Below are 26,389 nucleotides of genomic sequence, written 5' to 3'. Positions count from 1 at the left end.
ATTCCTAGCCTTACAGTATACTGCTTTAGACAGATGAGAGGATATGTTTTTGAGGCGTTCACTTTGCATTATGTACTGGAGAAGAACGCGTGGCAGGCACTGCTTCGAGAAAGACGACGACAACGTTTTGGTTGAAAGCCTTGTGTCTGTGTTGGCGAAGCTCTGTGTCCTCTGGCTACGTGCTCTGCTATCTAAGCGTCTAATTAACCGAACTATAACGCATCTTAACATTTCGTGGACGTGCGGGGCCCTTCCCAAACCTGGAACTCCGCAGCCGGACGCTCCCTACCGTTTGTGCTATGCCCCAGGACGCTGCGCAGCCCGATCCTCCCAAGGCATCGCCTGTCGTCTGCTCCGGTGCTCTCCGCCAACGCGATCCTCCGGTCTTCAGCGGCGACGACGACCATGACGTGGAGGATTGGCTCTCGTCATACGATCGCGTGAGTGCTCACAACAAGTGGGATGACAAAGCTAAATTGACTAACGTTATATTCTATCTTTCTGGAGTCGCGAATCTCTGGTTCCGGAATCATGAATCCAACCTTTCCACCTGGACAGCATTTACCTATTGTTTCAAAGAAGTCTTCGGTCGCCCTGCTGTGCGCAAGCTTCGCGCAGAACAACGTTTGCGTGGTCGCGCTCAGCAAAAGAGTGAAAACTTCACCAGCTACATTGAAGACGTAGTTGACCTTTGCCGGCGCATTAATCCCACCATGCCCGACTCTGAAAAGATCAAGAATGTAATGAAGGGCATAGAGGATGACGCCTTTCAAATGCTCTTGGCGAAAAATCCTCAGACGAACGACGAGGTCATCACACTGTGCCAGAGCTACGATGAGCTCCGCAAACAACGCCTTACCACGCGCCGCGCTGTCGCGCCGGACAACACGGTTTCGGCTTTAACTGACAGTTCTAGTGCCGCTTCCGCCCACTCTTCGTTCCTCGACCAAATCAAGCAATTTGTTCGCGAAGAAGTCGCGCGCCAACTGTCACTGCTGCCTGCTACCCAGTCGTCTGAGTCCTCTTTGTCCCCGGAACTGCGGCGCGTCATCCATGAACAAGTCAGCGACGCACTAACTCTCGCTAATCAGCCACCTTCAGCGACAGTCCCGCTCACTTACGCTGCCGTCGTCGCCAGGCCAAGACCTCCGCCTGAAGTTGCGCATTACACGCCCACAAGCGGCTTCTATGCCTCGCCTTCTGCAGCTGCGAACTACGTGCCCAGAAGCGGCTTCTGCGCGCCTCCGCAGCCCCTACGCCCAGCTCCAAACTGTGCTCCGCTACCTAGACCCCCTGTTGATAATCCCTGGCGTACCCAAGCCAATCGGCCGATCTGCTTCGCGTGTGGCTTTGCTGGACACGTGGCCCGGTTCTGCCGCCGGCGAGGTTGGTATCCTCCCGATAATGCGAGACTCCAAGTGAATGCTCCTGACTCTCAGTCCCGCTATTCACCACCAGTTCCGCACTTCGCTCCTTCATCTCATGTTCCTCAAAGCTTCAACACTCGTCGGTCTCCATCTCCCCGTCGACCTTCCCTGTCCCCCATCGTCCGCCGCCCTCCGTCTGTGGAGGAAAACTAAATGGCGCAGTTCCGGAGGCAAGAACTGCGATCTCTTCGAACTGCTCAAGCCCTCGTTTATTCCCAACGAACGTCATTGAAGTTTTTGCCGAAGGTATCGCCGTTCACGCGCTTGTCGACACGGGTGCCGCAGTGTCCGTCATTGCCGACCAGCTTCGCCGTACGCTCCGAAAAGTCGCCATGCCGTTTTCTGCCATTTCGCTACGCACAGCAAGCGCTGATCCTATTGAGCCCTTAGGAACATGTACTGTTCGTGTCGCCATACAAGACAGTTTATACTACATTGAATTTGTTGTTCTTCCCCGCTGCTCTCACGCCATCATCCTAGGCTGGGACTTCCTCTCATCTCATCACGCTATTATTGATTGTGCCCTTGCAGAACTTGCACTGACTCCATTCTGCGGCAGTCTTTCTGAAGATTTGCCTCCACCTTCTGCTCGAGTGTTCGTCGCCACCGCCACTGATATCCCTCCTTTCTCTTCCGCCCTTGTACCCGTTTCCTGTGCTGCTTTCTACGATTCCACAGTTCTTTTCACGCCATCTCAACTTGCTGCACGCTGTCATCCCTTCTTGCTTCCCTTTGCCCTCCTTCCCTTTCGCCAGGGCTCCAGTGCACTTTACGTTTCGAATCCGTTTTCGTGTCCATCAAGCTTACATCATGGCGAGTGCCTTGGTTCTGCTGATGAATTCGACACGAGCTCTGTCTACGATGTACCTGATGACTCGACTCCTCTTCACGTTGACGCCACGACTCTCCCTGTTTCTGCGCCTCCGCCTGCATGTGAGCGAGAGTTTGCTCCGTATATTGACCCCAACCTCACTCCGAATCAGCGCACGCAGATCGTCGACCTTCTTAACCTCTTTCGAGCTTCTTTCGACCGACAGAAACAATGTTTAGGCCGTACCTCCACAGTCGTTCATCGCATCGACACCGGCAGCCACGCGCCGCTACGCCAACGTCCATACCGTGTGTCCGCGACGGAGCGTCGTGTCACCGATGAGCACGTAGGAGACATGCTCCGACGCGGCGTGATACAGCCATCACGCAGTCCTTGGGCTTCTCCGGTAGTGCTGGTCAAAAAGAAAGATGGGACAATTCGTTTTTGTGTGTACTATCGATGACTCAACAAGATAACCCAGAAAGATGTATATCCTCTTCCCCGTATCGACGACGCACTGGACTGCCTCCAAGGCGCTGAATTCTTTTCGCCCTTAGACTTACGATCTGGTTATTGGCAGGTCCCGGTGGCTGATGCAGACCGTCCGAAAACGGCATTTGTTACGCCTGATGGCTTATATGAATTTACCGTGATGCCCTTTGGCCTCTGTAATGCGCCTGCAACTTTTGAAAGAATGATGGATACCATACTCCGGGGCCTCAAATGGCAGACATGCCTTTGTTATCTCGATGACATTGTCATCTTTTCCCCGGACTTTTCTTCTCACCTGTTCCGACTCAAACGCGCGCTCACTTGCCTTGCCGATGCTGGACTCCAGCTCAACTTGAAGAAGTGTCGCTTAGCCGCCCGGCAGCTAGTCATCCTTGGCCACGTTGTTTCGATAGATGGTGTGCTCCCAGATCCAGCCAAACTCGAAGCCGTTGCCGAATTTCCAAGACCAAAGACCGCAAAAGAACTCCGCAGCTTCATCGGATTATGCTCCTATTTTCGTCGTTTCATCCGCAACTTCGCCACCATAATAGCGCCTTTGACGCAGCTTCTCGCGGGTAACCACGACCTCGTGGCTTGGCGCCAGCTTGCGATGCCGCATTCACGACGCTGCGACGTCTTATAACCTCACCCCCATACTTCGACATTTTGACCCAAGCGCACCGACAGAAATACAAATGGATGCCAGTGGCGTCGGCATTGACGCTGTTCTTGCACAACGAAAGACTGGCTTCGATGAATACGTTGTTGCCTTCGCTAGCCGCGCACTCACGAAAGCGGAAGCAAACTATTCCGTTACAGGAAAAGAATGCCTGGCTATCATTTGGGCCATAAATAAGTTCCGTCCTTACCTCTACGGTCGCCCGTTCGACGTCATCACGGACCACCATGCACTCTGCTGACTGTCGTCCTTGAAAGATCCTTCAGGTCGCCTCGCTCGATGGGCGCTTCGCCTCCAAGAGTATGATATTCGAGTGCTGTACCGCTCAGGCCGTAAACATTCGGACGCGGATGCCTTGTCTCGCTCCCCAGTGTCAGGCCAGCGCAATTATCAGAAAGTACGAATATGCGAGTCCTCCCTCACCGCCACGGATATGCTTTCGGAGCAGCACAAGGATCCATGGATTGTTGCTATGCTGGCTTTTCTGTCAGACCCATCAGCGCCTTCTACTGGACGTGCGTTGCGTCGCCAAGCACACCACTTCGCTGTTCGTGACGGGCTCCTGCACCGCCGTAACTACCTCTCGGACGGGCGCAAATGGTTACTCGTGGTTCCTCGGCATCTACGTTCGGACATATGTGCAGCGTTTCACGATGACCCGCAATGCGCACATGCAGGAGTACTCAAAACATACGCGCGCCTGCGAATTCGTTATTACTGGCGCGGGATGTACCGATTCGTCCGCCAATATGTCCGCTCCTGCCTCGCATGCCAACGCCGCAAGAATACCCCTCATGCCTTAGCTGCTCCACTGCAACCCTTGCCTTGCCCAGGACGGGCCTTTGACCGGGTCGGAGTTGATCTTTATGGACCCCTTCCGGGTACTTCAGATGGCAACCGCTGGGTGATAGTGGCGATAGACCATCTCACGCGTTACGCGGAAACTTCGCCTCTGCCCAACACATCTGCGCGGGATGTTGCCGGGTTCCTTCTGCGTAACATCATACTTCGCCATGGAGCCCCCAGAGAGTTGCTGAGCGACAGAGGCCGCGTCTTTCTGTCTGATGTTATAGAAGCCCTGCTCAAGGAATGCAACGTAATTCACCGTACTACTACTGCATACCACCCGCAAACTAATGGCATGACTGAGCGCTTTAACCGCACTCTTGGCGATATGTTAGCCATGTACGTCGCATCTGACCAAACCAATTGGGACCAAATTCTCCCCTTCGTGACGTACGCTTATAATACCGCCACACAGACCACCACAGGATTTTCCCTGTTCTTTCTTCTTTACGGACGCGAGCCTTCCTGCACAATGGACACCATCCTTCCGTATCGCCCTGACCCAACGGAGGCTACTACCCTGTCCGAAGCTGCTGCACACGCGGAAGAGTGCCGAAACCTCGCCCGCACAATTACTTCGGCTGATCAGCAGCGACAGAAGCACCTTCGGGATATTCCCTCCTCTCTGGCACCCTATGCCCCTGACTCACTAGTCTGGCTTTGGGTTCCCGCTACAAGCCCTGGACTTTCACCAAAGCTTGTTTCCAAGTACCAAGGTCCCTACCGTGTCGTCAGTCAAACGTCTCCTGTGAACTACTTGGTAGAACCCCTTGAGCCGCCTTCCGATAAGCGCCGCCGAGGGCGCGAAATCGTGCACGTTCAGCGGCTCAAGCCGTACTTTGATCCACCTGTGCTATCTTGCCCGTAGGTCACCGAGACGGCTCCTCTTCTCCGGGGAGGCAATTGTACTGGAGAAGAACGCGCGGCAGGCACTGCTTCGAGAAAGACGACGACAACGTTTTGGTTGAAAGCCTTGTGTCTGTGTAGCCGAAGCTCTGTGTCTTCTCGCTACGTGCTCTGCTATCTGAGCGTCTAATCAACCGAGCTAAAGCGCATCTTAACAATTAGAATATTGTGGTGTTCCTTGAATACATTCGAAACACTTGAAATCGACGCATTGTGGGTTAGGACAAGATTTGTCTGGGGTGAGGGAGTCGGTTTTTTCGCAATGCAAAGAAGCGTCCGTCGGTCATGCACGTCTGCGCGCTTTATTGCATCATCACTTAATTGTGGTGGGTAATTTTGTTTGGCTAAAGCATCTTTTAGGGTACCGCAATTTTTTTTAAAACTCTGATTGCTCAAAACAAATTCTTTTAAAACGTAAGGCTTGGCTATAAGGAATGCTAGTCTTGCAATGTCTAGCGTGACTGCTATCGAAGTGCAAATATTGACATATGTCGGCTTGTTGTATAGGGCAGTAGATAGTTTATCATTTAGCACTGAAACGCTGACGTCAAGGAAGTTAATAGTAGATGCAGAATACGTGTGAGACAATGATATGGATGGATGGGCATTGGTAAAGTCAAATATGAAGGAAAGCAGTTCCTGTTCTCCATGAGGCCAAATCAGAAAAACATCGTCAATGTAGCGTTTGTAATAAAAAGGTTTTGACGTCCTGGTTAGCAAAAATTTATTTTCTAGCTGACCCATAAATATATTGGCTTAGTTGGGGTCAATTCGCGTACCCATAGACGTCCCACTAGCTCGCACATAGTGCTGTCCTTCAAATTCGAAGTTATTTAGTTCTAAAATAAGGGCTAGCAAAGTTGTCAATGTGTCGCTATCGATGAGTTTCTCGGGTGATACACATTCGTAGCAATTGACGACTGCCATGACGCCATCAGAAAGTGGAATGTTAGTATACATAAATGCTACATCAAGTGTGACCAAAAGAGAACCTTGAGGAATCATGAAATCGATTATATCTGACAGGAAGTGGGTAGTGTCTCTTACGTAAGAACCAAACGTTGCTGGGGTATTACTAATCAGGGAATCTACGTAGCTGGACAAATTTTCTGTGACTGTACCTATACCAGAAATGATGGGACGACCTGGGTTGTTTATCTTATGTATTTTAGGTAAAAGGTAAGAACGACCAGCAACAGGACTTAGTGGAATTAGAGAATGAACCGCTTCGGCAGGCACCTCTTTCTTCTTGACTAGATCGTGCACTGTGCTTTTGATCAGAGATTTATATTGCTCAGTGGGGTCAAGATTAAGGCGTTTGTAAAACGTCGTGTCTGCTAGTTGTCTGTGGGCCTCTGAGGCGTAATTGGACTTGTTCATTATGACAACGGCACCACCTTTGTCAGGCTTAATGACGGTGTCATTGCGAGATGACAGAGTATTTAGTGCTTTCATTTCATTGGTGGACAAGTTACGGCGAAAGGGTGCTTGGTTTTTATACAATTGCAGAACGTCTCGTCGTACTGCTTTGTCCAAAATCTATCGCGCTGTGCAGGAGGGACCCAGTGCTAGCCAGAGGGTAACGCGTCTATCCAATTGCTTGAATTGGAGCGGTCATGGAAGTATTCGCGCAAGCGTAAGTTATGGGCGAAATTATCCAAATCTCTCAGTAGTTGAAATTCACTATGTCCACCTGTTGCTGGACAAAAATTAAGACCATGACGTAGAACACTGCACTCATCAGCTGTTAGCAAAACATCACTCATCAGCTGTTAGCAGATTGTCCTAAATATTAACAAATTATTATGCTTCTGATGGGCAAACCTACAAACAGAGGATGAAGAAGACGTGCCGGAGTGTACTTCTAGAGGTCTGGGTGAAAAGGGGCGGAGTTGAATGCATTGTCCTGGCTTCCAGAAGGGCACACAACACCGTCACCGGACAGTTTCTTGGCTTTCAATGCGTAGATTTCAATGCTTTCTTGGCTTTCAATGCGTAGATTTCAATGCGTCACGTTGCTTGAATCTGGATTTCGTTCAAATTATGATAGAGAAGCCCGCGAATCCTTCCTTATCTATAAGATTGATACCGTCGCGTGTGGTTTGAATGAATGTGTAGGAAAATTGACTTGCCTGTCTTTGTAGCCCGTCACTTGTCCCTTCTTCTACTAGTACGTCACTATTCCCCTTTTTCTGTGTCGGTGTTTGCTTTGTAACATAGCACATATTGGGTGACGTTTTCTTGTCACGTGGCGATTGGTTTTTGCAAATCATTGCGGTGCGTTTTTATGCTTTGTATTTTAGATGATATGTTTGCAGCCGGACCCCGGCTGAAAGGTCAATAAACCGCTTCATACGCGCGTCTACTTCACTATATTATATATATATATATATGTATAATCTCACTTGAATTCCCTGGTAAATTTCAGTGGGGAATGAGCTCTCACCCAGTGTCTTATTTTTGTCCCAGTTCCTTTTTTGTGCTCTTATGTGTCAGTGTCGCACTGGTAGAGTACACTGTGATCATTTTTTTGTTGCAGTGCTTAGACACAAACAAGTGAGATTCAAACTTTGTCAAGCATGATAACTACTCTGCCTGTAACTCGCTGGGTATCAAAACTCGAAAGCGTGTAGAAAAGCTGGGGAGAGGTTTGATTCAGATTACTTTGTCACCGTGCGACATTGTAGTACACGTTTTTGTGTAACGAAAGATAAAGCACGCTTAGCGTTCTAGTGCTTTCTTGCGAACCTGTAGTTGGCGAGACTTCTTAGGCTAACTTTCTGAAGCCAACACGCGTATTAAACGTCAGTATACTTGACGAAAGAAGATTTACAAAAAGTTGCTGGGAAATATGGCGTAAAATTACCATATAACGCTTTCGACACTTGCTCAAAGAGTTCTTTTACAAATTGTGTAACTGATCCTCTTCGATTTACATTGACATACTTATTTGCCATAGTTCTCCCCTCCACCCTATTCACTAACTGTGATTTCCGTAGTAGTTGTACACTCTTTAAAAGAAAAGACATCAATTGCTAACTAAAAGCTAGTAATTGCACGCCCCAAAGTTATCTAAGATTCTAGGAAGGCAGGTACGTAATCGCGCTCGTAACTGCAGTACTACCCGAATGCAGGTTATGATGCATACGGCTAGTACAGATATTCAGTTCACGAATCATTGATAGTAGTGGCCCGGCTATAGTGGCCTTTGCTACACCATTGGGTTCAGTGGGGCATTTTACAGCGTAAGCTGTTATAGGCGCATTGCAATAGCCATTTCGGCTGGCGATATTCTCTGGCGCAGGCCCCAGTGTCCGTCGCGGCTATCGCCTTGAATTAGAAAACAAGAATACCCAGTTCCAGCCTTGACCGAACACGGTCGCGCTGCGTGGGTGCCAGCTACTCTGCCACTGAGCCACGCTAGCGGTTGCTAGCTAGCAGCGCAAACGTGCCCTCTATACGCGTCCTAGAGCACGAGGCGACACACGATGTGACATGCGCCCCGCGTAGCGTCGATACGTGCACACCTTGCATTGCACTTGCACATTATTACACCAGGTGGCAGGCCACGTAGCAGTTGCATAGGCTGCGGCACAAGGTATATAGAGAAGTATTCAGTCATAAAAAGAAGTTCATAGAGATCTATATAGAAATGCTAGAATGAAAAGCATGTATAGGATACCTGAATAAATCAAGCCGGATAGGCGTCTGATTGTCACCGACTCATCTCAAAGGGAATGCCAATCAATCACGATCATCATCATTAGCGTCGTATCGTGCCATTTGTCACGCGATGTGACAGGCCCACCACGTAGTGTCTATTCGTTCAAACTTTGCCTTGCATTTGCGTTGTAATCTACCAGTTGTCCCGAGATATAGGAGTGGCATGTAGCATTTGCATGCTCCATGTTGCTGGTTAAATCAAGCAGTCTAAGCAACCATTTGTCATCGCCCCGCTTCATGTGGGTGCCAATAAATCATCATCATGATTATCAACAGCGTCGTATCGTGCCACAGGTCAAGCGATGTGACATGTGTGTCCAGCAGTCTGCATCCCTCTGTTTACTCTTCGGTACATGTTATGGTGCCTCCTCGCAAGGTACGAGCCGCTTCTGAAGAAGCGAGTAGCAGAGCTACGCGTGCGGTTGCAACAGAACAACGTCGGGCTCGGCAGACCGCTGTCCAGAAAGCGGTACAAGCCGCGGCTGGGTGTCGATGCTGGCAGCACAGTTTAGATTGTTCTTGTGAAAACGACACGAGCAGACTTCGTCGCGGAAGCCGTCCAGTGCGCTCTGCACAAAATGAAGCTCCTGTGGATCCTCTCCTCCAGCTCACGCTGTGATTGTGCGGCGCGTGCCACGCATGCCTGCGACTTTTTTTGTTTGAAAGTGGTAGTTCCATTCTCAAGGAACAATTTTGTCGCTTCTCTCGTAAAAGTGTATTCTAAGGACGTGTGCGAACAAAACACAAAAGCAAGAACCGTATTGCCACCCAGTTTAGCGATCTTTATAATCATCAAATAAAGACAGGCAACGGTCATTATACTAACACTAGGCTGCGCGCAGCGTGCAATCATCTGCAGAGAGAGGAACAAATGACAAAGAGGAACACAACGCGCCGTACAATACAATTATCGGGCGGTTTATTTTATGTGACACGCTTGGAAGAACTACTGAATGGGCATATGCAGCGTGCCCCAGCTACCAGACATCGCGTTTTTCTAAAAGACGACCTAACCAGGTGTAACCAAAATACCCAAGTGTATAATGCTCAAAGTTGAGTTGAGTAGCCACCACTGATATATTTGTTGGTGCCATTCAAGCAATACCTAATTGTAATTACTTACTTTTCTTATTATTTCCTTTCTTGAATGTCGTGCTGTCAATGAAGAATTTGTAAGAAATCGACGGAAACCTGAAGCTGGCACGTTGTGAGACAGGTACTTTGTGCGCGTTTATAGTTTCCGGCTGATAAAGAAAGTGCGCGAAAAATGAAAAAAGAAAGATATTAGGTGACCAACCATTCGCCCGCGTAAAAAATCAGCGCCTTCAAACAAGCTCCATAGAAGTTAGTCGCAGAGCTGTCGCCTTATATGGTCCGCCTCGTCTACGACAGCACGTCATCTTGGTTTTCATAAGGAAACAGCGCCGATAACTGGTGGTTGACGCTTTGTGGAAACAGTGTGCTTACTAACTCCCAAAGAGCGTGTTCGAGGGCGTTGGGTTTTAGTCACGCGATAGTTTTGACTTTCCCGGGCTTTATTTATCAGCCGTAAAGCATAATGCGGATGAAATCACCTGGTTAAAGAATGCCAGTTTTACATCTCTTTTAATTGTCTACAATTTAATCGTTGACAACCTACCATTCACAAAAGTAAATTAACAATGAACTAACTGAGTAATTATTAAATGACATCAACAAAATAATTTCTGGCTGCCGCTCTACTCGGCTATGAATAGTATCCACTTGGTTATTCTTCATCGGTAGCCATCGTGCGGCGTTCGTCCTCTCACACAATAGCCTTTGCTCAGCGACTTGCTACAAAGAAATGAAGTGGCACAACAACGCAGCAGTTCTTTGTAAAGGGTCACGGAGAACAGGATCATTTCAAAAGTTTGGATCATCTTAATCGGGCCAGTGTGTCTTTCAGTATTTGCCATAAACTCGCAGACGTAGTGAAGCGTTGGTGTGCTGTAGGACTTTTTTATTCTCGGCACTGCAGATATATCTGCTCGTTTCATCGCCTTCGCATCAGAAGAATGCAGCCGCATGCACGACCTGACCTTCGATTTACATAACGGGAGGTAGTGCTTATCTAGTCCGAGGGCGACCGTGGGGCGGTTGGTTTGCAACGACTGATGCCGTTAGCAACTCGTTTCAGACGCAGCAGACGACGCGCCGGGAGCGCCGCCTATCGATTTGATTCCGCCTGCGCAGCAACAATTCACAAGTCGTCGGTGGTCGCTCTCCCCAGGGCGCTGCCACAAGCTCCCGTGTTGCCGCTAGCAGTGGCCGCACCTGTACATTCCCGACGCGCGTCCATTCCTATTAAAGCGACAGCGTTCATGAGCTCGTGCCGCACAAAAGCCGGCGTAGGCGGCGTTGGTCGTGAGTGAAAAAATCACGGAAGGCAATTCGTAAATAAAAACTACTTCCAAGACAGGCTGGGTGGGAATAGAAACAGGGAAAACCTCATTTTCTGTCGCTGTTTTTTTGTCACTGAAAAGACCACTTCTGTGTACACCCGGTAGCCATATATTTAAGACTATGTGCCGTTCTATGTAGATAATGCACTACCGCTACCTTCCCTCGGCGTTCTGTCCGTTGATTTGTCGCGTCCCGAGTTCTGCTGTCTGACCCGCAACTTTTTAGCAGCCCCTCTACGACCCAAACCTGCACTGACTCCGGAAACCCTGCTCCTGATAACCTTCCCGACTGATCCATAAGACTCGTATAAATTTTATGGTGGCGAAATTTTTAATGCATTTCCAAAGCAAAGTTAGCAATGCTGCTATTGACCACCTTCTTGAGGGCGGACCGATACGGCAACAGGAGCTAATTAGCCCTAGGATTATACTACCAACACGTGTGCCGTTCCATGAACAGGAGCTGAATATCTAAGAAACGCAGCACGTAATGAGTCGGCTCCTCAAGCGGGAGAGTAAGTGGGCTAAATGTTAAACTCCAGGAGGCTTCGCAGCACAGGAAGGCGCGGGCGCACCGGCAACAGGAGGTCAGTCTCTGTGGTCACTGGAAGGTCGTGGGGTCTATAAGCGGTGATGAATACGAAGCGTTCCGGCACCAAGGATTGGCAGGCACAGACAAGATAATCCAGAGTCTCGGAGTGCGCGCAACTCTTACAGGCAGGTCTCGTGGAGCGGCCGTTGGCGAACAGCCGGGTCGAAGTGCAAGTTTAGCCAGTCCGCAGGCGCAGGAGCGTGCGACGGCCTCTTCTGGAGAGGCCGTTCTGCGGAAGCGTCTTGCGGGCCTTACAATTAGCCAGTCGAGGGAGCGCGTGGATGAAGGTGAGCTGGCATCGTAGCCGATGTCCCGTATAGTCTGTAGTATTTACCGCACTGCTAACGGCGATTACGTCATGGTGGGCAACCTTGCCATAGGTATTCGCTTTCTGGTTACCGACTATTCCAACGTGTGTGAGGGCAGCCAATAGAAATATATACAGATTACGGCCGTGGCTACAGCCATTAGCTTGGAAAGCAGCAGCACCAGTGTAAGTCATTGCGAGAGCGGCAGCGAGGGTGACATGGCTGCACGGCCATGCCCTGTCCCCTCACCAAACGCCTCACGCTCTACTGCTGCAGCTGGTATACCCATAATATCTCTGCGCTTTGTGGAGGCGTGCTTGTGCCCGGAGTTCCCGCTCACTTGCTACGATTGCATTCAAGGGGCCGGACGGGGCCAGAAAATATGACAATTATCTACTAAGGCCTATGCATTTTTTGCCAACGGAAAGACCATGGATAGGCGCGGATGAATTAGGAAAAGCAAGTCCGCAAAACTAAACTAAGAGGAAGCCAGAGCCGAGTCAAGCAATATTTACGCCTTATAAGACAATTCTCAGAATTTCTGTAGCCTTTTACTCATAGCCTCTCAATGAAGACGCGTCATTCTACGCTAGCTTCTATTCACTTTATTTAATCATCAGCAAAGTGTTGCGACCCTCAAAGTTGTCTGTTTCTCCTTGCAGCTGCTTAGTCAGAATGAAGACCTCATCATGGTCGGCTTGTCAACCTCCATATTTGACCAGAACACTTTCAAGTGCATTGTGTCCTCCCTGGTTACAAATAAAAAGAACAATTTCCACCGCCGGGTGCAGTACCAAAAGAAAGTAGGGGTAAGTGCATATGCACCTCATTAAAACTGTTTCATCAGCTTTTATTTTCAGGCGGGAGCAAACCTGCACGTGGCAAGCTGCCTTTGAGCACCTCAGAAAGCCGAGCAGCGCACAGAACAATGCACAGAAATGAACTCATCTGTATTTATGTTATGTCTCGGGGCTAATGCAGTTTTCAAGATCCTCGGTCAAGAGTTACAGCCCGATTGCGAACTTTATTGAATTTGCGTTCTTTAAGCTGTGATGGGCGACGCTATGGGCACCGAACTGAACGTTCCATCTAAGATGGCACTGAAATACATGCGGAGCGCTTCGTTTTCAGGTAAAAGCCAGTAATTCCTGATTTTTATCGCCCCGATGGAAATGAATGCATATAGCTAAACCAGATTTCTCCACGAAGTCTGTCCTTTCTTAAATGATACTAATAAATAAAGGCGTTGCAAAAATTTTAATGCTGCCCAATTTTTGTGAGGAATGGTCAATATATATTAATAATATTTTTATTACACAGATATGGTACACGCCTCATTTTCGCTTACGATAAGTGCGTAAGCTTGTCTATGTAGAAATGTAACATATTGAGCGTCTGGCAGCCTTGAGCTAACGAAAGCTTGTTGCTTTTTAGTAGCCGAGCTTAAACGAATACGACAATGGGGCATTAAATAGCATTTCCCGGGAGTCACTTACATTTGAACCATGGCAATGCGCTTGGAAATGAATTAACGCCGCTTTTACATTGCTCTGCATCCGCCATGAATGGCAGCTCGGAAATTGAGAGGGTGCTTGCCCAACTACCGGGTGCGCGAGGTTTTTGAGGATGCAATGATGACAGCAGGAATAGCAGTGATATTTCAGACGAGATTCGGTTTCTTAGGAACAATATTTTTCAGTGTTCCTTTTGCTGGTTTTCTGTTAGAAAAACAACTTTAGCGTCAAATGTTACCAACATTCAGCTTTGATAATGTGTATATACTCGGAGCAGATACTGCGTGTTGATGTTAGGCAGTGCTTCACAGTAGCAGGTTTCAGTAAGGTTCTCATTCTGTGGCTATTTGTTCGTATTTCTGTCATCGATGTCTGTGTTGATTGTTGGCAGCGCTTCACAATAGTAGGCTTAAGCAAGTTTTTTCATCGCGTGGCTGTTTGTTTGTCTTTCTTCCGCGACGCCCGACATACAAAACGGCGTACAGGTTTAGATGTTCGGAACTAGGACGCCATATTGAGGGTGACGTGGTTGCTGCAGTTCGCAACCAAGCATTCTCGGCTCGCGCAGGCACTGTGGACTCAAGCAAAGCTAACTTAGGAGTGGTGCCAAGAAAGTCATACCGAGTAAGCGTGATTTATTGTTCTCCCACCTGACGCTGATTCTCAGTAGCCATGGTCGGCTTTTCAGGGCTTTACTCATCATGACCTGCACGTGCTGGAGAATTTCAACCCACTGAATGGCCTCTGAACCGTGGCAGTGCTTCATTGGGATTGTTACGTGCGATATTTGGCCACCAACTCTTGTCTCACCGAGACCACAAACCTTTCTGTGATACTCAGAAACGAGGAGATTTCCAAGCCGCTAGTGTCGGCGTGCATGGCGACAAGGAGAATGTACTTCTTCATCACATGTGCCCGGCTGAAAGCGGACACCCCGGAATAAATGTGCTAGATAGGTAACAAAGGGATTGGTATGGGCTATCTTCAGCGCCTAGGCCGATAGAACGAGGATGGTAATGTCTATGGCGGTTCAAAGCTTTGTCCTCAAATACCTCGCACACCCGTACGTTCTGTTAAAGAAAAGTTACTGTATCAAAATCCTATGTCGGAACCAGTAAAGCAGAACGACAGTAGGCAAGGACCAAAGGTCCGATAGGTCTGCTATTGACACAGAAATGTTCCCAATCCATACGATAATGTGTTTTAACTAGTTTCGGTGAGATAAGAAAAAAACATAACACATCCGGCGAAGCGTTCTCTTGAACTATGCTCCTTGTACTTCATTCTACAGAAGTGTACTTGTTTATCTTTATTGGGTGACCACGTTTCTACCGCACAGCGCAAGTTTCTTCAAAGTTATCGATTATTCCATCCGTCGTCTGTTGTCACCGAGCCTTGTGTAATGTGATTCGATGTATGCACGACGCTAATAGTGTAGAACTTTTTGAAAGACACGTAAGCACCAGCCATCGTTCAGGAACCTTCGATGACTGATGTGTAAAAGCCAGCGCGCTTGACCCGCACATCAGATTTAGACGATCGCGAACCGTGTTCGCCGCTATTGCTGTGCTTTAAGTGTAACTTGCTTTTGTGGGCATAAGTTCGGCCAATAAAATGTGAATGTCATCATTCAGTTTTACAGCTGTACTATTCACCATCACTAGTACGTGACATCTGGTGGAGGTGCTAGTACGTTCATGTACCGAATGCCCCCGCAAAGCCGTGAGCGAAGCCTGAGTCATGAAGGCAAGACCAACGTCACCAATGACTAGTGAGCTAGCCGCAGGCTGCAAGGACTACGCCCGGGGCACGGACGTTCGCCTGAGAAGACCCGGAAGCGCACGGTCACGGCAGCAGCTACAATGACAGCCCCTGTGTCGCCAGCATGAACCGCGCTGCAGCAGCCCAGAGGGCCACCGACATTGCGCAGTTCACCATTTGAGGACCCGGAAAGCTGGCTGGAGACGTGAGAGAAGGTCACTACATTTAAAAGCTGGAACAGCGACGGCAAGCTACGCCATGACTTTTTTTCATTGAAAGACGGCGCCAGGACGTGGTTCGAGAATCGAGAAGCCACCTCAACGACGTGGGACCTGTTCCGTAACGGATTCCTGCAAACATTTACAGGCATCGAGCGAAAAGTGCGAGCCCAAGCTCTACTAGAAACCCGAGCGCAGCTGCCCAATGATCCGATCGCGATCTCCACGGAGATGTCCCGTTTATTCCGCCACGCCTACCCAGAAATATCCACGGAAAAGAAAGTCTGCCTACTCATGCGTAGTGTGAAAGAGGAATATCTCGCCGGAATTAGGCAAACCTCACAGAAGACCGTCGACGAGTTTCTTCACGAATCCACCAGCATCTAGAAGACATTGGAAATGCGGAACTGGCAGTTCAACCACGGAAGGAACCCAACAAACTACGCGGTAGTTCAATCACTGGGCACCGATGACGTGTGCGACCCTATCAGAGCGCTCGTGCGGGAGGAGCTTCAGAAGCTGTTCCCCTCATCGCAGCAACAACTGGCTTCGCTTGCCGACGTCGTACGCGAGGAGCTCCAACAATCACTCGGAGTACTTAAACTGCCGCAGCCTCAGCCGGAAGCGATGACGTACGCCGCCGTAGCCGCCGTCATGTTCCCCCTCCGCGCGAGCGGCAGGGCGCTTTAATGACGCAGTTCCGCCGTCCGCCGCCGCCGCCAGCACGGCAACCCGTCGCGCCACGCATCGTTCCTAGAAATACTGTTTGGTGAGCCCCCGACCACCGTCCAATTTGCTATCACTACGGAGCAGCTGGCCACATCTATCGCCGATGTCCTTACCGCGAGATGGAACTGCGAGGATTCGCCGTCGACGCACAGCGCCCTCAGAAAGGTGAACGCCCTCGTGATATCGCCGATTACCTCACCGCTACTGAGTGAAGCCCTCGATTACCATCCCGTTCGCCGCCACTACGCCACTACCTGTCGCTGCAGCGTCGTCCTTACACTGGCGAACCCCGGGACCGGTTCGCCCGCCCATATCCGGAAAGTTAAAAGCAGCAACCGATGGAGGTACGATTGCTGTTCGTCGAACTGGCGAAGAACCTCCTCTGCCGAAGAAGGCGCCGAAGAGAGTATCTCGGTGACATAACAACACGCTGCCATCGCGAGGAAGCCTGGAATGCACTGACCAAAGACCTGATCACGGGACGTGCCGGCCACATGTCAAAGCGATGCAGCCGTGATGCGATGCCAAAGCCTAACTACAACACAAGACAAAGGACCACTGAGATAGACGTGTTGCTGGACAGCCATGCAGTCAACCGCATGAGTAGACACAGGAGCAGACTACTCCGTCATGAGTGGACCCTTCGCCACCAAGTTGAAGAAAGTTAAGACTGTTTGGGGAGGGCCCCAAATTCGGACCGCGGGATGACACCTAATAACGCCGACTGGAACCTTCACCGCGAGAATTACAGTTCATAACCGTACCTACCCTGCCACCTTCGTTATCTTCCAACAGTGTTCGCAAGACCGCATTCTCAGCATAGACTTCCTGAACCAACATGGCGCAGTCATTGACCTGAAATCGAAGTCGATAACACTGTCAGAAAATCAAGCGATACCGCCGGAGTGTTCTAGTCGTCACCACGCCTTGTGTGTGCTCGACGATCAAGTCAGCATCCAGCCTCGCTCCAGCATTGTTATTTCAGTTTCCACCGAAACACCCGCAGGCGTAAAGGCATCATCGAGGGCGACCAACGTCTCCTGCTCGACCGTGAAATTTGCGTCCCAAGAGTGATCGCTAGACCACACGGACATAAAGCGAAATTGATGTTGAAAAACATCAGCCAGGAGTTTAAGCACATCAGCAAGGACACGACGATCGCGTACATCGTGGAAATTGGGGAAACCAGCAATACGTTTGTACTATCGGATTCTGCCACATCTATCCCGAAGACAATAGTTCCTAAACCAGACTTCTACCTAAATCCAAGTCTCCCCATGATTAAGCACCAACCGCTTAGAAGATTGCTCCGACGGTGCAAAGGCAAATTTTTGACGTCATCGAGGATTCGACAAACACCAGTTGTAAAGCATCGCAACCGAAGAGTGCGCCCGACCACTCTGCAGGGCTCTTACCGAGTTTAGACGCGACAACGTGAAGATATAAGTCAGCAATTCGACGAAATGCTGCGCGACGACATCATCCGGCCGTTGAAAAGCCCGTGGGCGTCTCTTGTTGTCTTACCTAAGAAAAAGAACCGAGCCTTACGTTCCTGCGCCTATTGTTGTCGACTGAACAAGATCACTAAGAAGGACGTATACCTCCTACCACGGAAAGACGATGCATTGGATCAGCTCTGCAACGCCAAATATTTCTCGTCGATGGATTTCAAGTCCGCCTACTGGCAAATGGAATTTGGCGAGAAAGATCGTGAAAAGGCCGCCTTCATCACGTCAGACGGTTTCTACGAGTTGAAGGTCATGATGTTCGGACTGTGCCCGCCGCCTGCAACGTTCTATCGTGTCAGGGACATGGTTTTAGCAGGATTGAAGTGGGAAAGCTGTATTGTGCAGCGAAGCCGAAGTGGCGAAATTCTTCGTCGAGAACATCGTACTGTGACATGGCACCCCAGAAGTCCTCATCTCCGACAGAGGGACGGCCTTTACAGCTGAGCTCACCCAAGCCATTCTGCAATAAACCAGACAAGCCACAGGAGGACAACTGCCTACCACCCGCACATGAATGGTCTTCGGCAGCGCCTGAACAAGATGTCAGTGACATGCTAGCAATGCACGTGAACGTCGAATAGAAGACTTGGAATGCCATCCTGCCGTGCGCAACATTCGCCTACAACGAGGCGGTGCGAGAAACAACACAGACCACGGCGTTGAAGCTGGTTTACGCCCGACAGCTCGCCCGCCTGCTGATCAAGAACCAGCAGACGACCGACAACCGACACTACAACCTTCGACGATGACCGGTGACCGTGTTAGGGTTTGGACGCCAATACGCCAATGGCAACGAGGACTTAGGGAGAAGCATTTACGCTGCTATTTCGAACTCTACAAGATCATCCGACGCATCTACGCACTCGACCATGCAGTCGTACCAGACGGCATTTCGCTATCACTGTGGCTCCGCTCACCATCTGAAATAGTCCATGTTGTGCGACTTAAAGCGTTCAACCAGCGGTACCGAACTTTGGGACATTGCATAGCTGAACTCAGGACCTGTTCTTTTTGGACTATGTTACTTTGGACTTTGTTTTTTTTTACGTTTGTTTATTAGAGGCTTTTTCTGTTTCGCTTTCATATGTTTGTAGCCTCGGGAGAATGCTTATTAAGAGGGGGGTATTGACATGAGCACTTGTTTATCTTTATCGCGTGACCACGTTTCCCCACGTAACAAATGTTACCACACAGCGCATGACGCGCCTGCATGTATCGGAAGTGTCGAGAGTTATCGATGGTTCAATCCGCTGTCTGTTGTCACTGGGACTTGTGTAATCTGATTTCATCGCGCGACGTTAACGATGTAGAACGTTCTGGAAGACACACCGGCACCTGCGATCACTCTGGAACCTTCGATGACTGATCTGTAAAAGGCGACGCGCTTGACCCGCAGATAAGAATTCGACGATCGCCGACCATGTTCGCTGCTATTGCTGTGCTTTGAGTGTAACTTGCTTTTATGGGCACAAGTTTGCCCAATGAAAAGTCAGTCTGGTGATTAACATTTTTACAGCTGTATTATTCGCCGTCACTACTACGTCGCACTAGTGTCAAAAAGTGCAGGGAAAAACTAAAAAAAGAATCGAGAAACCTGTCTCTGGTTGTTGCTTTATGTTATCTTGGCTTCTTTTAAATGTAGTGATAACGCGTGGTAACGACGATTTGTACAGATGCGTTCTTCACATGATATGCCAGCAGCTCTGTTTGCTATTACTTGTTCATGGGGGTGACTTTGCCTTTGAAACAAAATGCTAGTGTCCAAACGAAGATATTTTCTTTTGTTAATCGTTCTTAAATTTTACCAGAAAACCCAGAACTTGGGGCTGTCAGACAGCGGAACTACCCATTTCTCCGCTGTTTTTGTGGCAGTCTAGGGAACTCTCGATTTGTCCCCGATTTTGCTGTTTAAAAATAACACCCGATTGTTAGCCTCAGAATTTGAAACAAAATATATAACCCGCAAACAAATGAGCCTACATTTCAGGGGCAATTTCTTTCAGGTAGTTCTCAGAGCACAGGATTGTACATAAGCAAAATAAAAGAACTTCTTTGGTATTAGCTTACCAGCTGGGTTGGTAGAGCTGACATTGAAGCTTGCGTTAACACGCGAACTACACAACCCGAGCCACTGGGCCACCCAGAAGCGTTTGTGCACGGTTCTGCGTTCTTCATGGCCTAGTGTTCCAGCTACTTTTGAGCATGAATGCACAAACCGACGTGTTGTTCAGTAACTGGGACAATAATGTATTTCTCCGCTAAGTTCTGAAATTATTATCTCCAAACTAGACTAATCTTGTGAATTTGTTCCAAGTAGATCCGCCTTGCGAACTTCATGGCTAGAATTTGTAAATCGCAATATGCACTCCACGTTTATTAGTTCAAAAGGTAATTGGAGACTTTTCGTTATTTATGTCGATTATTTATTTTAATTTTTGTGCAAGTAATGTCTCCCTGTGTGAGTTGGCCAACTCCTGAACTAGAATGGTGCTTCCTGCCACAGGTAACCTTTAAAAATTTTGAAAATGTTCGCTGAAACACCCGGTATAACACAGAATGTCGCGAAAAGGGGAGGGACGAAGCGAAAAAGGTTTCGCTTTCACGTAGCGACATTTGTGCTATAGCTCAGTGATAATTGATACCAGAAGGCCAACTGCTTGCTTCCTTTAGATTAACAATAATTTAACAATTAACAATAAATGTGGTTTTTTTCGCGTGGAGGAGGGGGGGGGGTGAAGCGTCGAATGTGATAAGAGGGTCTTTGGCTTCGCTTTACCTCTTCGAATTATACACGGACATGTCAAGTTTAGGTGACGTAGCATGCAAGGCAACTGCTGCTTCACAAAAGCAACATCGCCCTGGTAGCTTCCAGACTATGCTAGAGTGAAGCGGAGCGCTGGAAGTGACGTTGCAGGCATCGCATCACGTTGGTGCACTATTGAGACTGACGGGAAACAGTCCGCGGTATTCAGCGCCAAGGGAAATACACGTAAGCTTAACGTATGCTGCCCGTTCTGCTCAGAACAGTGCGTACACATATCAGCTTAGCAGAGATTCTAGTGTGTACCGACGTTGTGGCGTAGTTGGTTTGGCGTTCGGCGCGGGATGGAATTCCCGGCCGCGCCGGCCGCAATTACATGGGGCAAAAGGCAAAAATGCCCGTTTACGGTGTGTTGCGTGGACGTTAAAGAACCCCAGGTGGTCTAAGTTATTCTGGAGTCCCCCAGCCTCATAATCATATCTTGGTTAGATGTGCTATATTCAAGTGTGTTAAAGTTTGTAATGGTGTGTTAGTGTGGTATAGTGTGTGTGCGCACACTGCTCTTTCCAGCCGTGGAAGGCAGAGTGAGGCACTGGCTCCACTACTCAGCCAATTTAGCGATGCGTTGACGGTGCACACTCTCCGTCTTCTCCGTTTGCTGCAAATTGCATTCCTCGTGGTCTGGAGGCTGTCTAAGCCTCCGCGTGTGGACCGTGCATACACCGTCGACGGCAAGACCGTAACACGGAGGGTCGCTGGCCTTGCAAATGCGCCTAGAGCATCTGCATAATCCCTATGGCACTGAAATGAATGACGCGTGGCGTTGCCACGGTCAACTTGCCGCACCAGCTTACCGCAGCGTCATGGATCTTTACAGCGTCTGAACGCCATTGATTGGCGAACAATGTTGAGTGGATTTGGCGACCACAGTATGTTGTTATGTTTGAAGGGACACCGTACGGGCTAATACACAGTGTGATGAGTGCTCGAGCTACCGACTCCGCTGTTATGTCCACGGGAGCAGTGCTGCAGGCCATCTGGTGAACCTGTCAATGCAGGTAAAGAGGTAGCGATGGTTCCCGCGACGAGGAAGGGGGGCAACAACATCGATGTGCAGATGGCTGAAGCGGGCGTCCAGCGACGGGAATCTGCCAAGAGGAGTCGTAGTGTAGGAAGGCACTTGAGACTGCTGGCAGTTGAGGCACGCGCATAACCAGCGACGAACGTCTACGTCTACAGTTTCAACTGGGCCACACATAACGAGAAGTGATGAGTCGCTGTGTTGCTCGAATAGCCAGATGAGCCAAATGGGAAGCATCAAAGACGGCCCCATGGTATGGACGAGGCACGTAAGGCCGAGGATGTCCGGTCAATGTATCACAATGAGGGGTACGTCGGAGCGAGGAAGCAAGAGATGAATAAAGGGAAAATCAGACATCCACCCGTTCGTAGCAATTGCTACAAAGGAAACCCATACGGGTTCCTCGAAAGAAAAGCCTCATAGTTGAAGAAAAATTCGTCCTGGTCCGGGACTCGAACCCGGGACCACCGCCTTTCCGGGGCAGCCGCTCTACCATCTGAGCTAACCAGGCGGCTAGCAGATGGCAGGGCGAAGTCGAATTTGTCGACAACACGAAGCAAAGGCAAGAGTTTGACGTAGTAGTTCTGCGGAAACCCGCAAGGTGGAGAGAAGTAATGAATAAAGGGAAAATCAGACATCCACCCGTTCGTAGCAATTGCTACAAAGGAAACCCATACGGGTTCCTCGAAAGAAAAGCCTCATAGTTGAAGAAAAATTCGTCCTGGTCCGGGACTCGAACCCGGGACCACCGCCTTTCCGGGGCAGCCGCTCTACCATCTGAGCTAACCAGGCGGCTAGCAGATGGCAGGGCGAAGTCGAATTTGTCGACAACACGAAGCAAAGGCAAGAGTTTGACGAACGGGTGGATGTCTGATTTTCCCTTTATTCATTACTTCTCTCCACCTTGCGGGTTTCCGCAGAACTACTACGTCAAAGCAAGAGATCTTCAAACACCAGATAGGTACCGCTCGTGTAAAGCAGCTGTAGCTCGGCGTCAATACTCTGGGCGGTATCCATGGCCGTGAAGTGGACGACCGGTCGGCCGTGTTCCCTTGCATGGATGGCGGCTCGAGAAAGCGCATCGGCAACGGTTTTAGATTTTCCGCTGGCGTGGCGAATGTCACTGGTATATTCAGAAATGTAGGCGAGCTGTGTGATGTCGCTGGGCGCGTAGGAAGGGCTGCCGGATGTTAGAGCGGAAGTCAATGGTTTGTGGTCGGTAAAAACACGGAAGGAACGCCCTTCGAGAAAATGTCAATAGTGCTTCACAGCCAACTAGATGGCGCGCAGCTCTTGGCCGAACCTGCTGTAGTGGGGCTCAGGGTGCGCAAGCTTGTCGAAAAAAAAGGCGACGGGCTCCCAAGCACCAGCAATGAACTGCTGCAAGACTGCGCTGACAGTGGTCGATGCGAGAACCATGACAGATGTTGGCGTGTTGCATTTGGGGAGGAGGAGGAGCGTTGCGCTGCATATAGCTTCTTTGATGCCTCTAAACGCGTGATCTGCAGTGTCATTCAAGGCCACGAGAGTATTCACTGTCTTGAGGCCAGAGAGAAGGCCGTGGAGAATCTTCCATATACTGCAGCAGCGAGCAGTGAAGTGGCGGCCAAATTTCCTGACGCCAAGAAATTGGCGAAGTTGCGTGGTGAGGTATGGCTGAGGAAGCTCACGGATGATTGTGACGCAGGTAGCGACTGGACGAATGCGTTGTGCATTGACGCGATGGCCGAGGAAATCGAACTCCGTAACGCCGAACTCGCTCTTCGGAGCATTAACAAGACCAAACTTGCTGAGTCTTGCAAGAACTTGACGTAGATCGAGCTTATGAGCATCGGAAGTGGTGTTGTAGACGACGATGTCGTCACAATAGGCAAAGGAGCACGTGAAGACATATCCTCACTTATCAACGAAACACTGAAAGGTCTGGGCCGCATTAAGAAGACCGTAAGGCACGCGCAGATATTCGAACAGGCCAAAGGGTGTTATAATGGTAGTCTTCGAAACGTGTGAGAGTTTCACAGGTATCTGCTGGAAGGCTTTCACCAGGTCGACCTTCCTAAAAATGGCGAAGCCGTGCAGTGCGGCGTAAAATCCTGAATGTGACCTAATGGGTACCGGTCCAGGACAGTGGCCCTGATGACATCATGGTAATCGCCACAGGGGCGCCTTGGTAATCGCCACCGGACACACCTTGGACGGTTAAGCTCGTCTCGCAGTCAAAGATGCGGCTGTGCCGCACGTCGGCGATAAGTTTGTAGTGCCGAAGAAAGTTGGCTCCGTTGATGGGCGGGCGCACAACCACGATGACAGAAATTCAGTCAAAGATACTTCCTAGGTAGATCACGGAATTTGGGCCGTAGGTCTGGATGGTCGATCTGTTGACCGCGGCGAGAGGACGCGAGCCGGCAGGATGGCGGTGCTCAGCCAATGGAGTAGGAAGCACGCAAAGCACGGCGCCAGTGTCGAGGAGATATCACGCTTTAGCGACACGGTTGGTAACGTGGAAAAGGCGACTGGACCTGGGGCCGGAAACCGCAGTCACCATAAGTTTTCAGCCCAACTGTTTCCCACGTACGAGCAGTTCGGGCGGCGCTGCTTTGCACGATAGCCATGGCGACGGTAGTTCCAGCAAAGCGTACCGGCAGGAGGAAAACGGCATCCAGAGTGACCGGGGCTTGGGCGACGAGGTCGCCACGAAGAACACGGCAGGCGAGTTCGGATGCCAGCGGCCTCAGTTGTCAGGTGCACTGCTTGCCGTGTAAGCTCCTCGTTAGCTTCGAGGTGACGCGCACAGCTGTCGCCATCGGCTGCAACATGGGACGGAGGGTCAGGAGGGTGATGAGCTCTGGTCACAGAGGGGAAACCGACATCCATAATCTTGTCGGTCAACTGGGCCAGTGATTCCAACGTCGAGAATGAACACGCGGTCAGGATCATGCACACCTGCGGTGGAAGACGCTGCAGGAAAATTTCCCGTAGATTTGCGCTAACGGTTGAAGGAGCCCAGTCACGTGCCAAGACTTGCATGCTGCGCAATAAGTCGGTAGGTTTGCACTCCCCGAGCTCCTCCCATGTAAGAAGTTCTATGATCCATGCCGCTCCGATTCAGTGGTGCGGTCGATGAGCGTCGCCTTAAAGTGGTCATTGGGGCGGTTGACGGGCGGGGAGTGTAGAACATCGCGAACGATCGCAGCAGTAGTCGGTGAAAGCGCTCCAACCATGTGTTCGAACATGGCCATCTGCTAACTGAGGCGGTGGCTATGGAACAAACACTCGATGGTAAGGAACCAAAGTTCCGAGTCTGACGACTAGAACTCTGGAAGCTTGAAAGCGGTGACCTAGGGATCGCGGGGTAGTGGGTTTGACGGCAGTACTTGATCGGGAGAATCAGAGGCGATGACTGACACGATGGAAGGCGGACTGCGAAGACAGCGCGCTCGAGCTCCTTGAGGTGGTAGGCCCCGTGAAGTGGCTGCGGCACCTGGAGCGAAAGGAATGACGCAAGGTCCGGAGTCACCAATTTGTGGGTGAATAAAAACAAGACAGACGCTGGTGCCTGGTGCCGTCAAATTGCATGTTTAGCCGAGCCAGCTCAGTAACACGGAAGCCTTGCCGCTTTTGCTGCTCGCGCATGGTCACCGTGCCGGGCGTGTTCTCATTGTATTTTGTGACCGGCCCATTGTCGCACCTAGTAATGCGCTGCAAACTCTATCTTAATTAACTTCGCCTTCATTAAACCCAAAAGACGTGGGTTGGACTCCAACCAAAGGTCCTGGCTTCGAGTGCCATAATTACCTCTATCTCAATTAACTTCGCCTTCATGAACACAAAAGGTCAGAGGTTCGACTCCAACCAAAGGTGAAGGGTTCGAGCCATTTTCACTATCGTTTGATCACGCCAACTAAGTCCAATTTTCCCTCTCTTGAGCAGCGTATTAATTTTACATCAATAATTGGAGGCCTTAACCGAAGAAGTGCAAGAGTAGAGCTGCCGATTAATACACAAAAGAAAAGTTAACGTTCAACAGGCTGGCAATGTAACAAGACATCATGACTGCCAGTCAGCCTCTGGAGTCTGCGCAAAAGTATGTTTATGAAAGTAAGTTACTTAGAGGGGACCCGCGTCACGATAAGGACATTTCCAAACGAATAAAAAAATGGGTGACAGTTCATACGGCAGACATTACCAAATCCTGACTGGGCACTTGCCAATGTCGTTGAAAAAAAAAATGTGTGCAATCATTGTATTCTGCCGGCAACTATTTGGGGAGTAGTTAGTAGGTTAAAAAATGAACCCGAGAACAAGTAAAGGACTGCGCAAAGAGCGACGATAGGAGAAATGCTGTGCACAATGTTAAAGGGCCCCTCACCAGGTCTGGCCATTTTTAGCTGACAAGTTCAGGGCATACATAGCGCGATAAGGATCATTTCTGCAAAGTATAAGATCGCTACGCGGAGTGGAGAGATCTGAAATTTCAAACCGAACGCAGGTTTTCCTTCTCTTCGCGGCCGCTGCGCTCCAAGCCGGACGGTGACGTAGTCGTGCCCCTGCGCTACGTAGTCGTGTCCGCTGTGGGGCGTCCCTCGTGGCGACACGTGACTTTGATAATT

At 49.8% G+C, this 26,389-nt stretch overlaps 1 protein-coding gene across 1 annotated transcript in view; it reads left to right on the top strand.

The window, feature by feature from the left end:
* The window catches only part of LOC126533998 (uncharacterized), a 147,980-nt gene that overhangs the window by 66,858 nt on the left and 54,733 nt on the right, over positions 1-26,389 (top strand). Inside the window, exon 5 of the mRNA XM_055072564.2 lies at positions 12,870-13,016. Coding sequence (XP_054928539.1) covers positions 12,870-13,016 — 147 coding nt within the window. The remainder of the gene's footprint in view (positions 1-12,869; positions 13,017-26,389) is intronic.

Source organism: Dermacentor andersoni, chromosome 7 (assembly GCF_023375885.2).
Source record: "Dermacentor andersoni chromosome 7, qqDerAnde1_hic_scaffold, whole genome shotgun sequence".
Taxonomy (NCBI): Eukaryota; Metazoa; Arthropoda; class Arachnida; order Ixodida; family Ixodidae; genus Dermacentor; species Dermacentor andersoni.
This window is presented reverse-complemented; position numbering and strand designations above follow the sequence as displayed.